Source organism: Neovison vison, chromosome 11 (genome assembly GCF_020171115.1).
Source record: "Neovison vison isolate M4711 chromosome 11, ASM_NN_V1, whole genome shotgun sequence".
Taxonomy (NCBI): domain Eukaryota; kingdom Metazoa; phylum Chordata; class Mammalia; order Carnivora; family Mustelidae; genus Neogale; species Neogale vison.
In genome coordinates, this window is record NC_058101.1 from 52,867,489 (window position 1) to 52,894,824 (window position 27,336).

At 40.2% G+C, this 27,336-nt stretch overlaps 1 protein-coding gene and 1 pseudogene across 4 annotated transcripts in view; both read right to left on the bottom strand.

Moving 5' to 3' along the window:
• SLIT2 (slit guidance ligand 2) overlaps window positions 1-2,041 on the bottom strand; it is a 360,466-nt gene extending 358,425 nt beyond the window's left edge. For all 4 annotated transcript variants that reach the window (XM_044225917.1, XM_044225915.1, XM_044225916.1 and 1 more), the window contains exon 1: window positions 1,284-2,041. In XM_044225917.1, the coding sequence (XP_044081852.1) occupies window positions 1,284-1,462 (179 nt within the window). In that variant the 5' untranslated portion in view covers window positions 1,463-2,041. The remainder of the gene's footprint in view (window positions 1-1,283) is intronic.
• A 1,331-nt stretch (window positions 2,042-3,372) lies between these two features.
• The window catches only part of LOC122890221, a 58,037-nt pseudogene continuing 34,073 nt past the window's right edge, over window positions 3,373-27,336 (bottom strand).

Consider the following 27,336-nt stretch of genomic DNA (forward strand, 5'->3'; position numbering starts at 1 on the left):
CGGGTGGAGAGGTTTGGGTCCCAGCAGGTCCCCTCCGCAGCGCGCTACCCTCACACCCGGGGGTGCGTAGAAGCCGCGGGAGTAGAGTCGGGGCGCGCTTGGCCCCGCCACCCTAGCCCCGCGCACGCCGGGCCCACGCGCAAGGGCGAGTGCAGCGCGCCCAGGGCACTCAGGCAGCGCGGGGCGGCGGCCTCGGCGTTCACAAAGGGACTGGCTTCCATGCTCCACTTCCCTGAACTCGGGAAGTGCCCCACAAGGAGTGCGTGGGCCGTCAACACCCGGTCTGCGATTACTTCATTAGAGATTCGCAGAGACAGGGAGGCGGGGATGTCTGCAGGCAGCAGAGCGCGAAGAAGGGAAGGAAGGAGAACTGCGGCCACGTGAATGGGCTCAGAAACTGCCAGAAAGGTGTACGGGGGCCGAAGGGCTCAGCAGGAAGGGCGGGGAGGGGGCAGCGGAGGGCCGCGGGGTCGCGGTCGCAGTTGGACTCCGCTCGGCTGGTTAGGCTTAGAGAGCTAGCCCTAACTTCCCTTACACGGTGGGAAAAGGTCCTCCTCTTCAGTCACCAGTCCGGACAGGTCTCTAGGGGCGGGCCGCCACCGCCTCCTCCCTGGAGACGTGGGGGGTGGGGGAAAGAGTAGCGGGGGTGGCGTGTGGCCACCGAGCGAGCCGTTTAGGTCCTGGGGCATCCTTCCCTCTGAGGCCTGCAGAAGCGCCCCCGGGCGGAACCAGACGCCCCGCGACCCCTTCTCCCCACCCCTCCGCCCCCAGGAGGGTGACATTAACCCGGGGAGCGGAGGTTTCTCCCTTCTGAGTACCCCCAGCCAATCTCCCTCCGCGCCACCCCACGGCGACAAAAGCTGGGATTTGGCCCTGAAACCGACCCGCTAGTGTTGGCAACCGCAAGGTGACTCCGTTTGCAGAGTGTGGGGAACAAAGTCGCGACTCCCTTGCCCTGGGCATCGGCGAGCATTTGTCCCCACGTCCCTGGTTGCCCAAGCCCCAGAAAAGTCGCCTGCCCTGGGATGCAAGTGGCTGGACTAGAGTGGAAAGAAGGGACCAAGCGCAGCTGCCGGCGGGCCCGCCCCTCCTGGGGCAGCGGCCCCTCCCTGTGCAGCGCCCTCCTGTCCTTCGCCCTCCCAAGGGAGTTCTAGCCCAGGATGCGCGTGCAGGAGAGCTACCCGGGCACAGGTCCCTGTGCCGCTTGATCCCTCCAGTCTCGACGAAAGGGATGAGTGACCCAGTGTGTGTAAGGGTCTGGGGGTGTAAAATCCCATACTCACAGTCTCTCAGTGTTGCGGGGGATATTCCTGGGCACGCTGCGCAGCGCCAGCCCGTGACAGTCCACTGTGCTGCCCGAGCAGGAGCACTGTGCTGGGCACGCCTGCGTCGCCACCTCGTTTAGGATCACCAGCACTAACCCCATCCACAGGGACAGCGTCTGCCAGCCGACGCCGTGCATCTTCCCCCGCCGCCTCCTCGCTCGCCGGCGCGGGGGGTTCTTCTTTAGCTCGTTGCTCCGCGCGAATCGCGCTGTGTCTGAGGCCCAGTATCTGGCACGGGGCTAGGAACCCAGAGTGTCCAGATAAATGTACACAAAATAATATGGTAGTAACAATAATAATATTCACGGCAATAGAGCTGACACAGGTATGCGCCTCCCACCTCCCCTCCACCCTCCTCCAGCAGGGCAGGCGCTCCTCGGGCAACTTTAGGTCCTGAAGATCAATCGGCCAGGCCAAGGCTACAAGGAGACCCCAAAGCTCCGAGGAGGAGATCACGCGTCGTCTGTCTCAGAAAGATCAACTTGTCGGTAAAAGAGCTGGGGCTCCTAACGGCGTAAAGATGCAGCAGGAGCTGGTTGGGCGGAAAAGGGAGTGCTCCGATTCTACTGACCCCCCTCTGCAAATCCGATTCCAGGGGGAGACTAGGAGACAGAAGAGAGGTGCTCAGTAGAAATGGTGGCCTGGATCAAAGTGGGCTCTCCAAAGCTAGAAGGCGCAAGAGCCCAGCGGGCGGGGAGCGGAGCGCGCGGGACTACTGGGCATGGCGCGCGGGGGCGCACGGGGCGGGGGCACAGCCTGGAGGGCGCGGGGCGGCGCTGCGGGGCTCCGGCGCGGCTCACTCGCGCGGCCTCCCGACAGCCTGCGGCTCTTCTGCAGCCGGGACAGGTCCTCGCCGTCTCCCGACAGGCGAGGGCTGCTTGCAAACACACATGCACTTCGCGGAAGGATGTCTCGGGTAATTCCGCCTCCCGCCCGGCGTCCTTGGCGACGATCCACACCAGGGCCTTCCCCGAGGTCACGGGGAAAAGACAAAAGGGCAATGGGGCCGCGGCAGCCGGCAGCAATATCCACTAGTCACTCCCCGACAGAGGAAATCCAAGAGGCCAAGTTGAGGACCAGAGCTCCTCCGAGGATTGAATCGGGGCTGGCTGGCAGGCAGGGCAGGAGTGCAAAGGCCAAGGTGGAGGTGTCTGCGTCTTGGGTCCTGCCGGGGTGTCCTGGGGAATGACGAGGTGGCAGTAAGCCGGTGGGAACAGCTACTCTGAGAGCCCAGGAGGCGGCTGAATGGCAGTCCTGTGTGCGCGCGTGTCAGCCCTCGCGTCTCCCGGATACGCCGCAGCTCCGCAGCAGACACCTGATGGCAAAGGTGGACGAAACCAGAGCAGGCACCTAGGCGGACGCAGCCCCTCGGCCGCCCCACCGACAGCCGCCCGCAAGTGGGCTCTCCTCAAAGTGCAGGAACTTTTCCCAGGCTTTGAATCCCGTTCCCCACGGCCACAGTGGCAGTCTTCCCGCCGACGTCGCGACGCCGCCCGGCTCCTGGTGCTGCACCTGACTCGGCGGCCGCAGTCCCGAGCAGCCAGTCTCCTCGCAGCCCCTTCCCCTCTCTTGGCTGCTTTCCGCTCCTCTTTCTCCAGGGAGGGAAGTGGCAGGGAGGGAAAGCGGCGACAGGCAGCGGGGACTCGGTGGCCCTGCTGGCTCCCGAGCTCCAGGCAAGTGTCTAAACAATAGGACGGACGCAGCAGCCCTAGTCTCGCTCGGCTGCGGGAAGGTGCGTTGTTGTTGTAACTGGAGTTGTTCGCTCGGGCTGCCTGGCGCTGAGCGCAGCCAAACAAAAACCCGACCCGCGCTTCTGGAGCCGGCTGCGGGCCCCCAGACGCTCCCCTTTCTCTTCAGCACTCCGGCCGTGCCCGGAAACCTCGGCAGCTCCCGCCTGTGCCCGAGAGCCCCGTCGCTCCCATCACTCGCCGCTGCCGCCGCCGCCGCCTTTTTTAAGCACCGTCTGCGGCAGCCACCGCCGCCACCACCGCTGCTGCCAGCCTCCGCCGTCCGCGCGCTCCCCAAATAAATAACCCCAAGTCAGAAGTTAAGCCGGCGCCGGCTTTATATACCAAGCGGAGCCCCCACCCCCTAGGCCCCGCCCCGCGCCGCCCGGCACCGCCCACTGGCTGCGCGCGGGGCGCCCGCACCTCGCCGGGGAGAGGTGAGGCCCGGGCTGCCAGCGCCAGGCGGAGGCGGCAGCGGGCGGCGCGTTCTCGCGCGCCCTGGCTCGCGCCTTCGCTCCCACGCCCCGACAAAGTTTGCCCGAGGAAGGAGATTCCCGGGCCCCCGCCCCCAGCTCCAGGGCCCGGGAGGTGCCCCAGGCTCTGAGCTGGTTGGTCGCGGCGGAGGAATGGGGAGAGGGCGCCTTTGAACGCGACTCATAAATAAATAGAGCTGCCAGTGCCTTTGCGGCAGCGTTTGCCACGATCCTGAAGGGGCTGTTCAGGGTGTTTGCAGCGCAGCAAAAGAGAGACCGATAGATTGTGATTTAAAAAAAAAAAAAAAAAACCAAAATAGATCTGCCTGCGCTCACAGACACACACATGTGTATTTTTGGGAGCTTAAAAGTTCAGAGTTTTTGCAAGTTTTCCAGCCTTCTCGCCAGCCTTCCCATCTCTGAGCCACCCCCTTCCGTTTAACCCTTTCTCTGTAGTCACGCACTTAACACCAGGCTCAGTTGACGTCTTGGATATAAAATATGCTCGCAAAACCCTAAGGGCTTGAATATGTCTGTGTGGTTTTACTCTCTTAGGAGAGAAAACTAAATCCCTAGCAACGCACGTTGTAACCAGAAGGTTTCCTTTATTTAGGGGAAGATCTGGATTTTTTTCCCCCCACTATGTTTTGAAGGAGAATTTCCTTGTTTCCTCTTGTCTTTTTAGTGTGATGTGTGTCTGGCAAGTGCTATAACTCGCCTGCTCCCCACTGCTCTCCCAGCAAAATCCAGTATCACTATGGAGTTGAAATGGTAACTAGAGGAGTCAGCTCCTTTTCTTGAATTTAAAGCACCTTATGTGGTTCTTTCTTGTCCCATTCTACCTTAGTAGGCTGTCACAGGAAGTAGTGTAAACCCGCAGCTTAATGCCAGCTCATAGTGTGACAATTATTTGTGTCATTATCTATCCTCCCCTTGAAAGCAAGAGGATCTGTCCAATTCACTTTTGTATTTCCAACATCTAACAGTATGCCTACCGCATAGTCGGCGCCCTGAAAATTAACCCCTTTTTCCCCTTAACATAAGAATGTACTCAATCTGAAACTTCACCACTATCTCTATTAACTGTTTTCCTATTTAAATTCCCAAAATGGCTTTTAAGGAGACTATCTCCCAGGTCTAGAAATCCTAAGCTATTCTGAGGACATTTCCAAAGACAGGAGACCTATTAGATAACCAAACTGGAACTCATTTTAGTGCCATAGATTTACCTTGGTCTGTTCTTTTAAAGACTTGAAAACATCTAACATTTATTAACTTATTTGTCCTTCTCAGTTTTAGCTTAAAGTTCTGTTATGTAACTTCTTTTTAAAATTAATTATTTTTGTTAACATATAATGTATTATTTGGCCCAGGGGTACAGGTCTGTGAAATGTCAGGCTTACATATTTCACAGCACTCACCATATCACATATCCTCCCCAGTGTCCATAACCCAACTGTCCTCTCCCTACCCCCCCCAACCCTCAGTTTGTTTTGTGAGATTAAGAGTCTCATGGTTTGTCTCCCTCCCATTCCCATCTTGTTTCATTTTTTTCCTTTCCTAACCTCCTCCCCCCAATTCCTCACATCAGACTATGTAACTTCTTTAAGAAGGAGAAAGTGGAAGCCATACTCACATTTTTTGTAAGGATAAAGAGTTAAAGAATAAGTGCTTATGAATGACCAAGGATTCTTCCACCACCTTACCCCAAACCCAGTGAATTTTCTTTATTCTGTACCAAAAATTATGTGGTTGATATATGTTTACTGCCACACTAATTAATTTCATAACTCTGATACCTTGTCAACAATAAGATGTATTTATGTTCAGTTTTATCCACCACCAAGAATCATTGATCTGCATTTTAATTGCAAAAATGTATCTTGCATTCCAATATTTGCAAATAATGTTATTTATATTGTTGCACCAATGAAAGTCATAAACATGAGTTCAAGTTTGATTCTTTGTCTGGCTCACTTTCCATTTTGTGTAAAGCCAAAAAAGAACTGAAAATAATATTTGTAGCCACATGCCTATTGGAACACGTTTTTAAATTTGATGAAAATTTAAATAAGAAGATATGCCCAAGGATTTCATGAATAAGAAAAAGAAGACTGCAACTAACTCCTGAGCAACATTAATTTGTCCTATCAGTTTTTCAGTTAATAAAGGAAATTTATACATGAGTGACCAGGTTTCTCATTTCTAAAGCTATTATTTTAGTATCCTCCAGTATTATTGTAGGGTCATTTTTGGAGGCCTTGAATGCTTCAGTACCATTAACTTCTAGGTCTACATTTTCCTGGATTATGCTGCTCTCAAATGAGATCTGAATTTCTCTTTGACTGTGTTATACCCAACCTGAAGAAAGCCTTCTGTGGTGCCTCTTGTCACCACATGAGGTCTCCATAAATCTTGACCTGAATTAAACAGAAGTGGAAACCACTAGAGTCAACATTCAAGTCTCCTATTATGTTGAGGAAAAAAAAAAAAAAATCCAGTTGCTACAATATTATAGAAAACAATTTAGACAATTATAACTGCATACAGTTAAAAAAATAAAAAGCAACCATTCTCTCAATTCACATTTTCTTTGGAAAAAGAAAAAAAAAAGCTTATGACATTGGGACATGTGGAGGAAGGGAATAAGATAAAGAATCAATGAAAAAGAGGTAAATATGAATGAAAAAAGATAATAGTAACAACATTGATCAAATTCATGAAGCTAACAGAATAATTACATGTCTTTAACTGCCTTCATGCCACGATTTTCCATTGTTGCAAAATGTGCTCACATTAATTTTCTAATTTTTCTTGCAAGATCTTTGCATTTGAAGTACAGATGTGGAACCCCAGAGTCATGGAGATTGAGATTTAACTAAATTTTTTTTCCATGCATCCCAAGTGCCAAGCTGAGTTAAAACCATAGTGAAACTGTATAAGGTGGCTATTTTACTAGCATTCAGGTCTTTAGTCAGGTGTGATTAAATGGCAGAGCTGAAATCAGGACCTGAGTTCTCTGACTCAAACCTCAATTGGTTCTCCTACACACAACTCTATGTAGAGACCCCCCTGAAACTCTCAGGGATCAAGGAATCTATAATTCATTGGGAACTGTCACCACGATACAGGAGATGTTCACATCTCTGCACATGCTCTGTTTATGGTCATCTAAGAAGAGGAGGGGAGAGCTAGGGCCCGCAGCAGCAGCACCCCAATAATAATAGTACTCAAATAGCTTCTGGAGTTGGCTTAAACTTTGAGATGATTCACTAGGGCAGCGTTCTCAGTGTTCTTTTGGTTCCTGGACCAAAAGCATCAGGAACACCATCAGGAACACCAGAGACTATAGCTGGAAATGCAAATGTTCAGACCCCACATCAGACCCACGGAATCAGAAACTCGGGAGTGGAGGCCAGCAATCTGGTTCTAACAAGCCCTCCAAGTGGTTTTTATGCTCACTGAAATTTGAGAACCATTCTTTCTAGAGCTACTTTGTGGTTACATCTGAGCCACTTAAGTATAGAGAATTAAGCAGCACTGAGTGATGGTCGGTGCCTGCTGAGCAGGCTTAGGCTTCTCCTTGCTGGGCATTTGACAATTGCACGTTCCTGATAACCTCTAGGGGGCACCAAAATATTTTTATGTACAGCCCCACCGAGGCACTGAAAGCTTAGGCTCCTTTTGCAAGGAAACAGCAGGAGAAGTGCAAAGAACTTCAATCTCAACAAACTGCCCTAATTATCATGTCTCGGCCAGTTAAAAAAATTCACCATATTTTTTTTTTTCAGTTTAATATTATGTATTATGGGAATAATGATATCTACTGTTTGTGATTATGGTGAAAATTAAGACAGTATCCGTCAAACTGACCCAGCACAGTGCCCAGCCTAGACTGAAGTGTTCATTAAATAAAAAGGAGTATCACTTCTTTCATCCTTACTACTGCTATTACTAGGTAAATCTTTCTAAAACATTGTATTGCTATTGTGAGACTAGATTAAGTATTTCCATTATTTATTATAATGATCAGGTAACTTCTTATCCTGAGCCCTGGGAAACCCTGGGGCTATACTTTAAGAGTAAAAAACAAAACAAAACAAAAAACAAAAAAACAAACCATGCCCTGCCCAGGCCTACAGTTTTCCATGAGCAAAAAAGTTGAGATGGATACAGTTAGTTTCAAGACACTTCTATCCCATGATATACTTTGAAGTTTGAATGGTTTTTCCATTGCCATAATAAAATAGCTTGTTGGTAGTTTGGTAAATTAAAATGAAAAGTCTAAAACCTGGATCCTCTTCTAAGTGGGAAGGCCTGGGAAGCTTTGGATCTGTCCCTTAGATTTTTCTGGCCATAGTTTTTCTCATTTATATATAATGTTGGGATTAAACCAGTTGAACCATAAATACTTCCCAGAGCTTAGTAATAATATACTTATTAAGTAATGTCTGGGTTCCAAATATTTAGCTCCTTTCATGCTCACAACAATCTGAGTTGGAGACTATTTCGATCCCCCATTTATACTTAAGTATACATGAGTTCACAGGAACTCATTCAATTGGTCATGTTCTTAATAAATGGCAATAAATTAGAGTACTGATCTGACACCCCAAATCTCATTGTACAAACATCACAATAAACTGTTTCTCAAATTCTACCACTTAAGTATATAGTGTAATGACTTGTTCTATATGTAATTGAGACCAAAACGCTTTAGGGGAGGTAAAGTTGGAGTAGAGGCAGTTGAACAATAAATATACAATATACTTGGGCAAAACAACAATGACAAAAAGAGTAAAAGAAATAGTTTATACCCAATAGTACAGGTTAAAAAAACAACAACAACACATTAACATTAAAGAGCCCAAAGGAAAATATACAGAAACATTTTAATGGTTTTATGAAGTTAAAATAAATTTGCAAGAATTTAGCCATCAATGGAAAAGGAAACACTGTTGTATATGATTTTAAGTTGCCTGAGCTTTTGACTCTACTAAGTCTAAAAATGTGTCTCCTGGATTTTCACAAAAGAAAATAAAACTCTTTCTGTGTTACTTGGAAACGAAGGGAGAGAAACCCCTCACACCTTCTGCAGGCTTTTGCTAGTTTGAAAAAGTTGACCTTCCTGCAGCAGGGTCATAATATCAGGCTAAAATTACAAAGAATTTGTTCTAGTCTAACATAAACTCAAAATAAAATATTTCAAATCCCAAGGCTAAATACTATAATTTAGATAATAATCAACTCTGATTAGCAGAGGCTAGTCATAACCACCATTAGAACATTGTAGTTTAAGGTACATGGCTGCCTGATGGCCAAAAAAGCCATTTTCTCAGAGAAAGAGTCATATTAATGTCTTACTTGGAGAGTTAATGAACTTTTCTGTAAAGAAATGGACAGTAAGTGTTTTAAGCTTTGCAGGCCAATGGGCAAAATTAAGGATATTATACAGACTCCAATATAATAAAGAAAAAACAAATTTCCACAAATGTTTTACTGATGTAATTAATTATATAACAGTTGGTTACAATTATTTTTTGTAATATAGATCTACTTAATAGTAATTATGGAATTGTTTTTAGAGAGAATAACATTTCATTTAATTGGAGGTCCAAAGTAAGTATTTCCTATCATCAAATCCATTGCTAAGTTTAATATACAAAAATCATTTTTAGCTCACTGACCATACAAAACATGTGACAGGTCCAACTCGGCCTTAGTCCAAAAAGGTGGTTATTTGATGGGTGAAGTCATAGTTTCCTAAAGGTGATGTTAAAATTCAAAGGGATGTTGTAAAGATAAAGGCTCTGAGTTCCAAAGTGGCTGCTCTGTGATAAGCAGTAAATGTCTTCCTCAGTAGTATCTACCGCTCTCTCTAGTTCGTCAGCTCTGAAATGCAATTCTGCAAAAACTTTTAAGAAAATTTAAACTCATTTCATTTTAATATAAAATGAATTAGAACACAATATGCTGCATATCCATTTCTTCTATGTGCTTATCTGTTGAACCAGATGGTCCTCATATATAGAATGAAGATAAGAAGAAGTAACATTTATTAAGTATTTACTATGTGCAGGCATTATTCCAAGTGTTCTACTTTATATTCTCATTTAATCCTCCTTGAAAACTGTATTACCTAAGAGATGAGGAAGTTGAGGGACAGAAATATTGAAGTAACTTCCCAAATTTCAGTGGGTATGAGGGAAATGAAGTCAGGAAAAGTTAAGTAACTTGTGCAAGGTTGTTCAGTTAGGAAAGGGTAGGGAGAGGTAAGATCTCAACCCAAGCAACCAGGGGTCAAAGCACTAAGCCTCTTAATAATTAATACATTCTAGGAATTTCACAATAATAAAATGAAAACTATGCATATGAAAGAACTACATAAACTATAAAATACCATATTAATGTTCTTACTTGCACTGTGGCTATTTTAAATTGAAGATGGTGAATGCCAAAAACAACATACAAACATTTAGTAAAGAATACCTGGTGTGAATGTAATCTTACTTGGGCCAACCCTTTTATCCCCTTCTTTCCTTAGTAATGGGATTCTTTCATTTCTCTTTCATGACTTGGAATACACTGTCCTTATATAAAAAGGAACGAAACAAAAGGGATATTTTTACACTAAAATGACATGGAGATTCTATATTTTCAATGTAGATTTAAGAAAAATGCTATGTAAAGAAGAATCTCTAAGTATAAAGAGTTTAACTTTTCGAGAAGTATAATGTCTGAAGAAATAGAAATACTACTTTAGGTGTTGTTAACTAGTCATATCTTGTGAAAGAAAAATCGGCTCAAAGCTATGTGTTCTTCTTTATGATGGTAAGATAACATAGCTGAAAAATAGTCTTATGTATGATTGCCCCAGCAATATAATGAAAAGTTGTGAAAATTAAATGTGAATTCTAATGCTGCCTTTACCCACTGAGCCACCCAGGCGCCCCTCGAATGCTGTTTTAAGGAGCATATCAAAATAAAGTAACTTTTAAAAGTGTGTCCATTCAAACTGGTGTAAGGTGATATCTCAATGTGGTTTTAATTTGAATCTCCCTGAGGGCTAATGATGATGAGCATTTTTTCATGTGTCTGATAGCCATTTGTATTTCTTGATTAGAGAAGTGTCTGTTCATATCTTCTGCCCATTTTTTGATGTGTTTGTCTGTTTCGTGTGGGTTGAGTTTGAGGAGTTCATTATAGATCCTGGATATCAACCTTTTGTCTGTACTGTCATTTGCAAATATCTTCTCCCATTCCGTGGGTTGCCTCTTTGTTTTTTTGACTGTTTCCTTTGCTGTGCAGAAGCTTTTGATTTTGATGAAGTCCCAGAAGTCTATTTTCGCTTTTGTTTCCTTTGCCTTTGGAGACGTATCTTGAAAGAAGTTGCTGTGGCTGATATCGAAGAGATTACTGCCTATGTTCTCCTCTAAGATTCTGCATTCCAAATTGCTTTATTTGGGGATAAATCTATTCAGAATTACAGACATAACTCTTTCGTGTGTGCATTCCTAAGTCTCACCTATATATTCCTTACCCTTAATATCTTTGCCAGGGTCTTAATTTTTATTTTTATTTTTCTTCCTTAAACTATTATATGTGGAAAATAAGAGATTATATATTATCCTACCTCAAAGAAGTTGTGGAGATTAAGAAAGTTAATACATAAAGCACTTGGAGACTTCCGGCTCTAAAACAAGAAGGCATCAGCTCACTTTCCACTCCTCCTCTTTAAGTACAACTAAATGTCCTTGATGTAATTCCACAGGCAATGATAAAAGGGGTCCAGAGAGCTAGGAAGAAAAGGAGCTGGATTGGCTGAGAAGCTTAGGAATTGAGGAATGACAGCACTTGAGTTTCCTGGTTTTTCCTTCTTTCTCACATAGTGCCAAGAAAGGACAAGTCTGTGAGAGACCTAGTGGGGAACCTGAACTCCTGCTCCCTACCTAGGGCATCAGATGGCTGAGATCCTCCTCTCAACCAGCAGGCAAGCTGAACCACTTCCAGGGAAGCACTTGTGGAAACCAGTATTTCCCTGCCTTCCACTCAGTGGCATGAAAGACCCAGGCCCAGCATCTTCTGGCTCTCCACTGTCCCATCATGCCCCCCCATCCCCGAGTTGCTCCCCCTTCCCCTCCACCCCCCGCCCCCAGCAGAAGATGATCCAGGATATTACTTCAGCTCCAGCAGGCAGCAGAATAGGGAATAGCAGAAGCCCCAGCAGCACCAAGATAGCAAACCAGACCAGAATTACATCGCAAAGACTCTGAAAACTAAAGTCCACATAAGTAGGCCAGGACCTACATGCTAAATCTAAACACAGTGACAACAAGCTAAAATAGAAGATTTAAATAGGATCAAGATTCTTCTAACATAATGGAAATGTCCAGGCTGAAATAGGAAAAAATCACTCATCATACCAAAAACAGAGAAAATCACAATTTGAATGATAAAAGACAATTAACTGATGCCAATCAGATAGTGAAAGGGGCTATCAAGACATTCTTAGGTGAAAAAATCCTAAAATATTTTGTCTTGCCAGCAGACCAACCCTAAGGAAATGGCTAAAGGAAGTTCTTTAAGGAAAAAGGAAACAATAAAGAAAGGAATCTTGAAACATGGGGGGAACAAAGAAAAAATAACGAAGAGAATAAAAATAGGGGTACAAACAGTGTATTTTCCTTCTCCTTTTGTGCTTTCTAAATCATGTTGGAGGATTAAAATGAAATCATCACACTGTGTTATGTGATTCTCAGTGTTTGTAGAAGAAATATCGAAGACAATAGTATCATATACAGGTGAAAGTAAAGAGAAAGGGAGGTAAAGCTTCTGCACTTCAGTCAAACTGGTAAAATGTCAACATTACCAGACTGTGATAAGTTATGTCTATACAATGTAATACCTAGAACCACAAGAAAAGTGTGCAAAGAGATATACTCAAAAACACTATAGAGATATCAAAATGGAGTTCTAAAACATGTTCAAATAACCCATAAAAAGCCAAAATAAAAAAAAAATAACAGAAAGGAAAACCACCAAAACCAAATAGAAAACAAAAAGAGAATGACAGACATAGGCTCTAACATATTTCAATGATTACATCCAATCTAAGTGATCTAAATGTACCAATGAAAAGAACAGATTGGCAGAAAGGATTGAAAATCATGACCCAACTATGTGCTGTCAGAGACTTACTTGAAATATCACAAATAGGTAGGTGGAAAGTAAAAGGATGGAAAAATGTATACCATGCAAACCTTAATCAAAAGAAGATAGAAGTGACAATACACATATCAGATAAAGCAGGTATCGGAGCACAGAAAATTACTAGAGACATTATGTAGTGATAGAAGTGTCAGCCCTCCAAGAAGACATAACATTCCAACATTCAGTAAAGTATATTGATTGTCTTGGTGGTTACATACACAAACCTACACATGTGTTAAAATTGCCTAAAGCTACACACACACACACACGCATACACACAAATGCAGTATTTCTGGTGAAATCTAATAAATTCTATGTGTTGTACCAATGTCAATATTCTGGTTTTGATATTGTACTCTAGCTATGTAAGACCTTAATACTGGAGAGGCAGGGTGATGAGTCCATGGGACCTCCCTCTACATTTCTTTGCAACTTCCTATGAATTGGAAAAAAAAAAAAAAAAAACAGTTAAGAACCAAAAGTTACATACTGAGTTATTGCATCTTGTATAACATTTTTGAAATCACAAGAAGAAAAATTTAAAGTCTTTGTTCCTAAAGAGTATGTTGGGCTAAGGATGTCTGCAGACAGACATACTGAAGGATGGAGAAGGGAAAATTTGTAAAGGAGTCAAAAGTATGGGGTTTGGGCTATGGGTTGTGAGAGAGAGAGAGGTGTGGATGATCCTGAGTGGGAAACTACTTATGGAGAAGGAGGAAGACCAGGGTATGCAGGTGACTAAAGACAGTAATTGGAGGAAGGGAAGTAAGGCTAACTGGGAAGAATGTGAGGAGTATGTGTGTGTGTGTGTGTGTGTGTGTGTGTGTGTGTCTGTGCATGTGTGTGTGTCTGTGCATGTGTGTATGAGAAAAAGATATGACAAGGTGCGGGAAGGATTTCCAGAAGGGAGAAATGGTATTGGCCATTTTGAGTGGATGATATGGGAACCAAAATTGTGCAGGGGAGATATAAAGGAAATGTGTGCACAAAGAGACAAACAGTAATCAGAGATAGATGTAATATAATAATGGAGGAAGAGGGGGACTGTCATTGTTGGCCCAACAGCTTTTAGTGAGAAAGCTACTGTATCTAGAGGGCTATATGTTTAGAGGTTATTCCTGTAACTGTTCTCAATGAACTATGGGAACTTGTGAGGGTCATTGAAGCCTGCTGAGCCTTTGGCTCTTATCTGTGAAATGATGGGTTGATTTTTCTCATATCATTCAAGCTGCAGCAGTCTATGATTTTATTGTCACTACATGGGACAAATAGGGAAAGTGTGTTTAGAAGCTTTCTTTCTTCATTTTAACATCAATGATTAACAACAAAGACTAAAATGTCTTCAGTGGTCTGTGGTTTTCACTTTAGAAAAGCAAAAACTGGGCAAGTATTGGATTGTGGTAAGTTAGCAGAAACAACTAAAAAGAAGGAAAAACCTGAGTTGCTGAATATTTTAAGAGAAAATTTCCTTGCATTAAAAATAATGGGTTTATGTTGCCAGAGAGAGTAATATTTGTTGCCAGAGAGAGTAATATTTAATTCCACTTTCACAAATATTTCATCCCTTCACCTTCACAGTGATAAGGATGTCATTGTTCCCATTTTTCAGTAAAGTAAATAGAAATTCATATAATTTCAGGATCTGTTTTAGATTGTAGAACTAAGAATAGGCAAAGCTGGGATGGCTATTCAGATGTCCTAATTTCTAGAGTGGTTTGAACCACCTCTAAGAAGACTTCATCTTCAGCAAATCATCTTCAGCAAAAGGATTAAACAGTCATACAGCCATACCATGGAATATTACTTTACAATAACAAGGATCATACCTTTGATACAGCATGGTGGGTCTCAAAGACACCAGGCTGAGTAAAAAAGCTTGTGTCAAAAGCCATATGGTTGAATTTAAGGAATGTTCTCAAAATGACAAAATTAAAGAGGTAGAGAATAAATCAGTGCTTGCCCACTGCTAGGGATATTTAGGAGGAGGAGAGGAGTGTGACATTGAGGACAGCTCACAGGAGCTTTTCGTGCAATGAAATAGTTCTGTCTTGATTGCAGTGGCGATTATACAAATCCACATCACAGAGCTTCAAACACACGCTGTACCAAATGTGTGCATGGATTTTGTTACTGTACCATATTGGTTTTGATACTATTTTGCAATTAAGACATAACCATTGAGGGAAACTGGGTGAATAGTATGTAGGAGCTCTTTGCACTGTCCTTGAAAATTCCTGTGAATTTATAATTGTTTCAAAATAAAAAAGTTAAAAGCAGTGTCAATGTCTAGAAGGTCGTTATGGTATCATTGTTAACAACCCTTGCTATACCAATCTAGGTTATACAACTTCATAGTTTTATGAACTTGGCTTAAATATTCTCTTTTTTTGTTATTAATCTCTAAACTGGGATCATCATAGTACCTAATTTGAGACATTATTGTTATGATTAAGAGAATTAATGTAAGTAAATTGCTAAGAGTATGGCAGTGTACATACAAAGTCCTCACTGAATGTTATCCATTTTTGTTTAAGATTTTATTTATTTGACAAAGAGAGAGAGAGAAATCACAAGTAGGCAGAGAGAGAGAGGGAAGCAGGCTCTCTGCTGAGCAAAGAACCTGATACAGGACTCAATCCCAGGACTCTGAGACCATGACCTGAGCCGAAGATAGAGGCTCAACCCACTGAGCCACCCAGGCACCCTGTTATCCATGATTAAAGATAAATTTTATATTATAAATATAATGATTCTTGTGCACGTTATTGTTTTTCTTGTTTTTTTTTAAAGAGAACTTTTTATTGCTTTTATAAGCAGAAAATTCAACAGTGTCCACTGAGCCCTGTTTGGTGGCCAGTTCCTTAACCTTTTTCAACTTGGCAATGCAAGCCACCCATTTTGCACCCAGAATGCTGCTTCCCCAATGACAGCATATCTCATCATATCCATCATTATAATTGGGTCCTGATGGCTTCCACCAGCTTAGCCAGAGCTCCTTTGTCTTCTGAGTTAATCTGTGTGAAGGAGACTGGTACAGGTCTTCCTGGGGACCAGATACCCCAGCCTGGTCTTCCCCTTGATAGTTCAGTAGAGAAGAGCCATCTTCTGACACAGAGCAGGCAGGAAGACAATCAGCTGCGTGGGCTCCACACCATGTGCACTCACTACCAGCTGAGCCTTCTTGTTTTCCACGAAGGTGGTGACAGTATTAACCCCAGCACGAAGGACAGGCAGCCTCCTCTTAGCTGGCAGCTGTCTTCTCAGCCTGGGGCCAATAGTCTCTGCTTCTTCTCTTGCTATGTCTCTGGTCTATGTTTATGAGCCAGCTTGAGAGTTAGGTAACCATTTGGCTGTCCAAGGCCTGGGCGAACTGGTGAATTGTGGGAGGCCCTTTTAGCTGTTTATAGGAAATAAACCTTTGCTGCTGCAGTCATTTGACAAAGTGGGTGAGGTCCCTTTTGGCCTGGATATCTTGTCAGACCTAAAAAATTCTTGGGCCTTTTTTCCAACAGGGGAGTGACCAACTTCTTGGCCTCTCACTTCTTCATGACGGAGGCTTCAGAGCCACTTTCTTCCCCTTCACCTTCTTTACTTTGGCCTCTTGGATGGCTGGAGGAAAGAGCTGTTCATTTTTGTAACAGCTAGAAAGCTCAGAGTTGAATATTGGGCATAAACGTTAGGTATTGTGTGTTTGTTTAGGCATATTGAATGTGTGACAGTCTTCATGTAATTTTCCTGACATTTTTACTTATCAAACAGATATTCTTTTGCATTATATTGCTTTGCAATATGCTCTTATTCCATTGCATTTCAGAACTCCAGGTTATGTACCTATACATTCCTTTCTTATCTGGTTTTATTTTATAAATTTTGACACTCTTTTCTACTTTTTAATGGCGGGGGAGGGAGAGAGAGGATCTTAAGCAGGCTCAGCACCCAACCCAGAGCCCAGTTTGGGGCTCAGCTGAACGACCTAAGCCCTGAGCCGAAATCGAGAGTTGGTGGTTCAACCGACTAAACCACCCAGGCGCCCCTTGACACTAAATAATTTTTTGAACTAATGTTAAGATCTTTATAACAAAGGATAAAAGTCATAGGTGTGTGAAAGAAGAAACTTCTTCAGTAAAAGCATAGCTGCTTATACAACCATAACTATAACATTCAACTTTTGTAGAAAGTACATTACTATTGCAGCATTAAGGGATTATGTGACTTAGTTCAGAAAAATGCATATTGAGCCCTGTTTGGTACTTGCTACTGGTGTAGATGCTAGAGAGACAGAGATAGAAAAGATATAAATCTTCCCCTTGGGGAGCCCATAGGCCAGTAGATAGACAATAGAAAAATAAGACATTAGAAATCACCAGATGTGTGTGGTGAGAAAAACATGTATAGCAGAATGACAGAAACAAAAAGCATAGTTCTGCCCTGTGATGTCAGGAAAGACAGGACAATGAGTAAGGTTTGAAGGATTGAGAGGAATATTTCTGGTGCACAATTTGAATGATTATAAGTACAAACAACATAAAACCATGACCAAATCTTTTATCCCATAAGAAAATATATTACCTCACATAACAGTAATCTCTGAGGCAGAATGGCCCCAGAGCTGATAAAGCTGGTAGATAAGATATATACGTATGTGTGTGTGTATAGAAAAACATATGTAAGATATGTGTATATATCTTTATATATACATACATATATATGTGTGTATATATGGTCCTGTGACTTTATATGGCCAAAGAAATATGAGAAGTCGGGGCGCCTGGGTGGCTCAGTGATTTAAAGCCTCTGCCTTTGGCTCAGGTCATGATCCCAGGGTCCTGGGATCGAGCTCTGCATCTGGATCTCTGCTCAGCAGGAGCCTGCTTCCTCCTCTTTCTCTGCCTACTTGTGATCTCTGTCTGTCAAATAAATAAATAAAATCTTTTTTTTTTTTTAAAGATTTTATTTATTTATTTGAGAGAGAGAGACAGTGAGAGAGAGCACGAGCGAGGAGAAGGTCAGAGAGCGAAGCAGACTCCCCATGGAGCTGGGAGCCTGATGCGGGACTTGATCCCGGGACTCCAGGATCACGCCCTGAGCCGAAGGCAGTCGTCCAACCAACTGAGCCACCCAGGCGTCCCTAAATAAATAAAATCTTAAAAAAAGAAAGAAACGTGAGAAGTCATGGAAGTCACAATGTATGTCATGTTCAAAAGCCAGGAGGTAAATCTCTATGTGCTCTTCTCCCTCTACTGTGATGATCACAAATATTTTTTGGTCAGTATGCTCAAACAGCCTGGTTCTTGAAGTTGAAGGTGACATGAGGAAGACTACATAGCAGAGCCCAGCTGATCCACAGTGGACATGAAGCACGAGTCAGAGAAGTAAATACTATTACGAGTGTTCTGTAAGAGTTTTATGAAATCGTGTTAAGATAGATATGTATGTATACATCTTATATATATACGTATATAAGATATATATGTATATATGTGTGTATATATATGTATGTGTATATATATATATAGAGAGAGAGAGATTGATTTATTATAAGGAATTGATTCACACAGTTATGAAGGCTGACAAGTCCAAGTCCCAAGATCTGCAGTCAGCAAGCTGGAGACCTGGGATTGCTGAGGGTGTGAGCTCCTGTCTGAAAGCCAACGGGCTCAAGACCCAGTAAACACAGATGTTTCAGTTCAAGTCTGAAGGCAGGAAAACAAACAAACAAACAAACACAATGTTCCAGCTCAAAGCAGTCACGAAAGAGGAATTCTCACTTATTAGAAGGAAGGCCAGGCTTTCTTGTTGGATTCAGGCCTTCAGCTAATTGGATGAAGCCCTCCCACGTTAGGGAGAACAATCTGCTTTACTAGGTCTACCGATTTAAATGTTAAACGCATCCAAAAACGTTCTGACAGAAAAATCTCGAATAGTGGGTGACCAAATATCTGGGAACCTCATGTCCCTGTCAAGTTGACACACTCCCCAAAGTATTCATACTTAATTGATTCCAGGGTGTGCTTGGGCATCAGAATTTTTTAAAGCTCCCTCATGATCTAATCTGCAGCCAAGATTGAGAAGCACTATACAGGAGGGTGGTGTCCCATACAGGAAACTTGGGGAATGTGGAGTCTGATACTAGGATTTTCTACTTTTGCAAACAGGATCCCCCTCTCCCCCACCAACTTCCTAACCAACTTAGTATCAAGATTTGTTAGACTTGATACTGAATATAGGGAGTAAAAAATCCTATTTCTTCCTCCAATTTGGAATCCCCATGGAGACATAGAGAAATAGGTCACGGGGGGTGAAACCTACAAATCAATATGCCATTAATAACAGAAAGAGCCATGTTCAATAATAATTTACTCAGACATTATTTTCTCTTAATATAATACATGCTTTAACTTTGGAAGTACAGCAGGAACCAAATGAGAAATCTTTACTCCAGAACCAATTAAATGAATAAACACCACTCCTCCACCCACCCAGGAAAATAGAGACTGAAATAATTTAACTTACTTAAGACTGGCAATGAAATCCAAATACAAATCAATGAGCCAAGGGTCCTTTATAAAAATACTCCTTAAGACATTATTTTGAACATAAACATTTGTATACCCTTGTTTATTCTCTAAGAAAATTTCCATTTGAGAATTACATATGTGTGTTTATATCTGACAAATATATCTGATATGCATATATATGACTATATATTATATAGGTACATGATACTTTAATATTTATGCATTTTGCCTCATCAGTATCTTTTAATTAATTTACAATGATGATTTTTCATGAAACTATCTGCTTGACATTGCTATAAACATAATGTAATATTATTAACATTTGCACATATAGGAGATATTACAGTACAGATAGTTTACTTTTCTTCAACTGTTAAATAAGGGCAATTTATTTTTATTTATGGCTATAGATTAAAACTTATGAACTACTCAGGTAAGGAATGGGAAGAAGTATTCATGGCGTTTAAAAACCTTTTTTAAAAAGATTCCATTTTAATCACAGATGAGACAGATTCATAAATTGAAACCTCCTTAATTGGCAATTAAAAGCTGTAGGACAATGTTGTCTCTCTGCTTTTTCAGAATTAAGTCCCAGCTGTTTTGAGAAACCAACCAGAAGATTGAGAGAAACTGCCAAGTATCCTGGGGAGAAATTGTGAGTAAAGAGTCACATTAGCTTCCATTATTCTAAAATCATTGCGTTACCAGCAGTAACTATAAATACTGTAAATGAAGTCAAGGACCTCAAGTTTTAAAGTTATTAACCTGCTTTTCACTGGGATAAGTATCACACTTTTCTGAGTCTGAACTTCAATAAGACCAAGAAATTCCCAAAATAAATTTGAGATAGTATTCACGATCGATAATGCTTCCTCACCAGTTTAAGCATGAAGTGTTTGATCATTTAGTTTGAAGAATGACTTATTTTTATTCAAAAAAAAACTGACTAAAGCCACTATATGTCACTACAGCCATGGAAGTCTATATTATAATGTAATAACTCCTGTCTCTCTTTTTTTTTTTTTTTTTGGCTCATAACAACAATTTTTTTTTTCTCTCTCTCATACACCTATCCATTGGGATTTGGCCATGAGCTCTGCTTCATCCTTGGTCACTCTCTCTGGTCTCAGGCTGATGGAGCAGCTACTATCTCAAACACTGCTGGTCCTCATAGAGTCTTCCACAGCAACAAAAAGCTACATCCTGAAAGCGACATCTCACTTTCATCATAACCCACCAGCTAGATCTGGTCACATGATCCACTCAAGCACAGGTAGGAGAGGATGTCTACTCCTCCCCGTGGTAAGAGGTCAGAAACTGGAAATACTTGGAGAACAGCATTATAGATTAACGTTTTCAGGTCAGGAAATACTCAACGAACTCTACTTCCCATGTGCAAAATATATTCGACTCTTTCCTAAAGAAGTCAGTCCAAAGGTCCCATTTTGCAAGTGCATCAAGCTCAAAGCCCAAGTTTTCTAGTCCATTATAGTAGACTCCACATCTAGCTCCAGTGTGAATCCTCTTGCTCTTGTCACTGATGAACTCAAAAGGTAAGTGTCTTTTCCATGCTCTCCCGATACACAAAGGTAGAACAGGAACAGAGTATTGCACTATACTCTTCCGTTTGAGAAGAGGACAAACAACAGGTATAGGGAGCAGCTAATCTGATCCACAATAATTCTGAATTCCTGCTTTGCGGAGATGGGGAGGACATTCCACCTTGGAAAGGGAGAAAGGAATGGGGATGTTCCTTGATGAGAAACTGACTTTGCTTCCTGGCAGAGTTTCAAATTGATTACTCTTCTCTGTGGTCTTTGGCTCTACACTATATGCCACATCTGTAGTGGGCATTAGATAAGAATAGTTTTCTTTATGGGCTGAATGACTTTCTCACTCTGCTGCATGCCTTCTGAAAGAGTTGACTGATGGTCATTTTAAGTCTCTAACAGTCCCAGGTATGTATAATCTGAGATTATATTTTCTCTGTGCAATATTCTTAATAATGTTCTAGGGCTTTTAATCTATTTGGTGCCATTGCCAACATGTGGTGATGGCTGCTCACATTTCTCTTCTGGATAGATTTTTAGATTGGTTGTGGGTTTTTTTGCTTCCTCATACTCACACCTCCTGTTCTCAACATAATTATGGGTAGCAAACGAGGGCCTTCCAGGATTAGGAAGGAGAGAATCATATTTAGCCTCTCTTCACTGATTCATTTCATATAATTGTAAAATATACACCATAATAATCCACTCACACTTAACAAAGTGTTAAATTAATCCATTAAAAATAAACATGACCAGACTAGTCTAGGGCAAGAGAACAAATGGACATGTATAAATATTTTTAAATTGTAAATAAAGCTAACTGTTAAATAAATATACCATTTCCTCATATCTTGACCTTGACATTAATACAACAAAATTGAAAAACTTGTATAAAACTATGGTTTTCATTGATTGAAATAAGGAAAAATGGCAAGGACAACTGTATTAATTATTATAGATGGTGGTTGAGATTTTTGCTGGTGGGTTGGATATGTTTACATTAATAATAAAAATATATAATTCATGAAATATTACATATTTTGAGAGAAAATTATTTTTCCCTTAACTAATATTGTTACATTCAAAATTTTCCACATAATTTGTATATCACTGACAGTAATGTCAAATTAAATTACCATACAGTGTTTAGGTATTTTCTTTCCCTTATAAGTTTCAAAGAAAAATTTTGCTCTGCAGAAGAAGTAGTAACTGAAATCATCATCAAATTTTGTACAGCAATACTTAAATTCAGAATTGGGCTATGGATTTTACATGTCATATTCAAACAATGTAAAGAGGTCCCATAGATGAATGATTGGATCACAGAAAATGTTTAAAATATTTTGATTTTATGTATTTAATTGCTGTCATTTCTATTTTAATTTCACCATCTTTTGTATTTATATCTAACCGCATTACTAGAGTTGTTCTTTCAAAATCTTGAAAATTGAATGTTAAAAGCAAACCAAAAAGAGCAGTATCTTCAATTTTATCAAATTTCTATTCTATTCTATTTAATCAAGACTATATTTTCGTTGTTGTTTGAGTATAAAATTGAAACGGGAATTAAATAAGCCTTAGAAATACAATGTACACACACACACACACACATGAAATACAATGCATAATTTAATGAATATAGACAACAAATTGCACTAGAATTATTAACATGATAAGTATTGTTACAGTGGTAATCATATTGCAATATATAAATATATCAGAGTAACACATGTGTACCTTAAATTTACACAACCTTTTATGTCAAATTTATTCCATAATAATAAAAGACTGTATTTTAATCCTATAATGGCAAGAAATAAAAAAAACCGCAAATAATCCAATTATAAAGGGGAATAGGACTTGAGTAAATATTTCTCCTAAGAAGATATACTAATTGCCAATAAGCATTTGACAAGATTCTCAACATCATTAGTCATTAGGGAAATGCAAATCCAAACCACAGTGACATTCTACTTCATATACACTAAGACGGGTATAATCAAAAAGACAAACAATAAGAAGGGTTAGCAAGGATATGGGGAAATTGAAACTGTCACGCATTGCTTGTGGGAATGTAGAATGATGCCACTATTTTAAAAAATAGTTTGGCAGTTCCCCAAAAAGCTGGAATAGAGTTATCATATGATCCAGGAATCCACTCCTACATATGAATCCAAGATAACTGAAAATATGTGTTCACACTAAAACTTGTGCACAAATGTTCATATAACATTTTTCATAATAACCAAAAAGTGGAAACAACCAAAATGTCTATCAACTGGTGAATGGGTAAATAACATGTGGTATATCCATATAACTAAATATGTTTAGTTCATCAAAAGAAGTTCTGATATATGTTACAAAATGGATGCAACTTGAAAACATTACGTGTAGTGCAGACATAAAAGGCCAAAATTCTATTTATATGAAGTGTCCAGAAAAGACAAATCCGTAAAGGCAGAAAGTAGACTAGTGGTTTACGGGGGTGGAGGGAGAAATAGGTAATGGTTTCTTTTTGGAGTGAAGGAAGGTTCTGAAATTAAATAGTGGACATGATTGCACATACTGAACTGTACACTTTAAAAAGGTGAATTTCATAATATGTGAATTATATCTTAAAGATGTTATTTAAAAATATGACAAAAATTAGATTATGGGGATGGTCGCACAACTCTGAATGCACTAAAAACCATTGAACTGATCACTTAGAATGGTGAATTTTATGATGTGTGAAATTATCTCAATAAGTCCGTGAAAAGGGGTGCCTGGGTGGCTCAGTGGGTTAAGCCTTTGCCTTCAGCACAGGTCACGATCCCAGGGTCCTGGGATGGAGCCCCGATTCTGGCTCTGTGCTCAGCAGGGACCCTGCTTCTCCCTCTCTCTCTGCCTACTTGTGATCTCTCTCTCTGTCAAATAAACAAAACAAACAAACAAAAAGAACTTAAAAAAAATAAGTCAGTGAAAACAAATGGCCAGAAAACATTCCCTAGAGAAACTGATGGTTATTGGTAATATTCTTTCTCATTGATAGGTCTAAAAATATTTTTTCTTCCTTGTTCTAAAATCTTATATTTTGTTGCAATGTCATTATTGCTGCATATTTCATGTGTAGTTTTTAAAAAATGCATAATAATATTAATTATTTTAATATGTACTCTTGTTTAACTTTTAAAAGGTAAAACAACCAAATTTAGATATCTCAGGGCTTTTTTGGTAAGCTTCTGCTAATCTTATTACCAATAAGCAACAGCTCATGACAAATAACTTATAGTACACTTCAGTATTACTTTAAATTTTCACGAAATACTGAGATCGTGTCTCACTTTTTATTTGAGAGCTAGTCTTCTATTAATTTCTTCTCATCTTCTAAACATTTCATATCTCACCTAATGAAATCTAATTGCTTTCACCATATTTAGTCGGCATTATCATCAGGTGTCCAAGTGTGTTCATAAGGTCAATGTTTTCAGTTCGTTTATCAAGTTATTTGTTCCATCGTTGGGTGAATTAAAACAAAAATAAAAACCAAAACCTGTACGTGGTCTCTAGATTTTTCTAAAGAAAATTAGAATCATTGCTATTGGTAATCTCTGGCTCTGTCTCCTAGCAACAAAATCTAACTATATGCTGTACATGTTCCTGGGATTTTGGCCCAGATCCTAACTTGTATACACTTTTAATTATCAACTATGTTAGCGCCAGTATCATAAGCATAGAAAATCTTTTATATTAATGCTGAAAATTGAAAATTGTTTTGTAGTGCTTAGGTCAAAATGTATACGTTTTACAACAGGTGTAAAATGAAAGAAATCAACCTCATTATTTTCTTCTGGGAGCTCAACAATAATTTAAATGAATGCTTGTTGTTCAATATAACTTTTGACCCTGGTACAAAGTAAATTAGATAATATTTACTTTTTATAATTTACTTTTCATAATTATCTATATATTTTTTGTTTTACCTTATACATTAAACTAGAAATCTCATTTTCATTTCCTCATCCCAAACACTCAGTTTATAAAATCTACTTTACACAATCAATTATGCTTGCAACACATTTGGAAATAATTTCTAATAAACTTAACTTTCTGCTTTCTTTTCTGTAAATATCATTCCCTTTGTGCCACCAAAATTTGTTACACTCAACTAATATCGAACATATGACATTATTCTGTTCTGTATTGAGAATATATTGGTACTTACTTATCTTTGCTGAATGTTACTTTTTGAATGGTGTTTACTCAGACTTTCTCGAGTACTAGTAATTGCATTTGTGAGTTATTTTTATTTTTTTTTGGAAAGTGGTATTTTGTGCAAAAACGTGTTTCTGGTTATGGATACCTTCATCGATCAAGGCTAGAACTTAAAGATTAGTCGGTAATCATGAAAATACAGTATCAATATTCTTTGCCATTAATTTAGAATACAAGTGGCAATGTCTACAATTTTTCTCCATTTAAAATGATTTTATTATAAAATTAAATACTAAATTTTCTAACATGTATATCCAAGTAAAAAATTATACTCATTAATTTGAGTCAGATCATGTTTTGTTAAAAATCCTCTCATGCTGTCAGAAGGATGTGATGGCCATTTTAGGGCATCATAATCAAGAAACAGTAACACTCCAGAGATTTTTGTCTTTTTCCTTCACTTTGCTTATTTTATAAACGTAGATTCCATCACCTTTTAATGTGGAGACCGGAGTGGTATTTGTTTCTGCTAAGATGTAAATATGATGTTAACAATTATTTTTTTTTTTAATTTTCATTGTTTTGGGCTGATAGTCACATTTTTGGTTGTTAAAGAACATGAGGTAGTTGGGATTTCATCTGACCTGTTTAAATTGTTGATTTGACAGGAAAAAATTTCTTGCTCATTTTTAATGCTTTGTTGAGTAAGTCTCAGTGAAGTAAAAACTATGTAATGCCTCATCACAAACTGTACGCAAAGCATGCCCAAGAAGAGTCAGTTCACTTCCATTCTTTCTAGTTTTTTTAAAGCAGATAATTTCTGTGAAGATTTTTCATTTTCATTTTCTTTTTCTGATCTGTGCTTTTATGTTATCTCTTCCTATCACAATAATGGCTTGTTGCATCCTAAAGAATTAAAAATAAAGCATAGCTTATTATTCAAAATTCACAAAATGTTACACTTCACCCAAAAGCATAAATGAAAGAAAAATTAAAAACATTGAAAGTTAAAATTATGTTTTCAAGGAGTTATTTTTCTAAAACATTCAAAATTACATATTAAATTTATAAGAAAGATACACCTTTTCACCGCATAGGTGGTGTATTTTAAAATAAAAAATTTAGGGGCACCTGGGTGGCTCAGTCAGGTAAACGTCTGACTCTTGATTTTGGCTCAGGTCATGATCTTAGGATCTTGAGATCAAGCCCTGCATCCGGTTCAGAGCTGAGTATGGAACCTGCTAAAGATTTTCTCTCTCCCTCTCTCTCTGCCCCTCCCCCCTTAAAAAAATTTAAGTCACAATTATTTAAAGCACAATTAAAAGCAATTCTAGCAACCATCCAGTTGCCAGCATAAAGAGTCAATGTCATGTTTTATATGTTATGTATGTTTGTAAGTATGGTACACAGACATACATAATATATAGAATATATAGATACGTACTTTTAAGGTAATATGAGTATTTTAATATTAGAAGCATTGTTCAGCTGTGAGAACTCAGCCATGTGAACCCATGTATGGTTTACTCAATGCTATCATCTATGCTCCTCTACCAATATTTGGGATTGTGTATTGATGTATTTCTTGCAGTATCTTTTGTAATACACTTATTTCATAAATCTCTCAATGACAAGGGAAGATTTTAGTAAACACAAAATTTACAGTGGTGTTTGCTGTATGCCATTGACATTATTAATTTATTGCTTACTTGTATCAGTTCCCCTCCTAAACATACTCAGATGTTCATTTGAGCCTTTTCCTCCTTGATGAAGCATCTAGGAATGGAGAAAAGAAGACCATCATCACCAACTCTGGGGACAGTTTCTTATTATCTTGCATAAATCATCATTTTTCAATTCCATGGTCTCACAGTGATTCAGAGTTAATTCCAGTTTGCCTAACACGGTAGGACAGAAGTTTTCTGTCTCCCACAGGATATAAACAGTTGACATCTAATTACCTAGGTAACTTCTAACAAAACTGACAGCCAGTCCTACAAACTCCAGGGGCACTCTCCTTAAAATTAAGCGGACACTTCGTCTTGTATGGCCCATAAGAAAGACAAAATGAAAATTCACTGGTGTTGAGCACAAGTCCTCATCAGCTAACCCAAGAGCACACACATGAATCAACCAAGGCCAAGCTGATATATTCTCCTTGGGATTTCAGACTTGGTTAGAGTGAGGCATAGTGGAAAAGGCTCAGGCTCATCCAAGTAGGGATGAGTTCCTACAGAGACTATCTTTGGATTCCTCCTATGTAGACCCCTGGATCCATTCTGTTTCCTTTTCAATCCTGATTATTCAGTTTTTCCTTTGAGTTACATTGTTATCTTTGC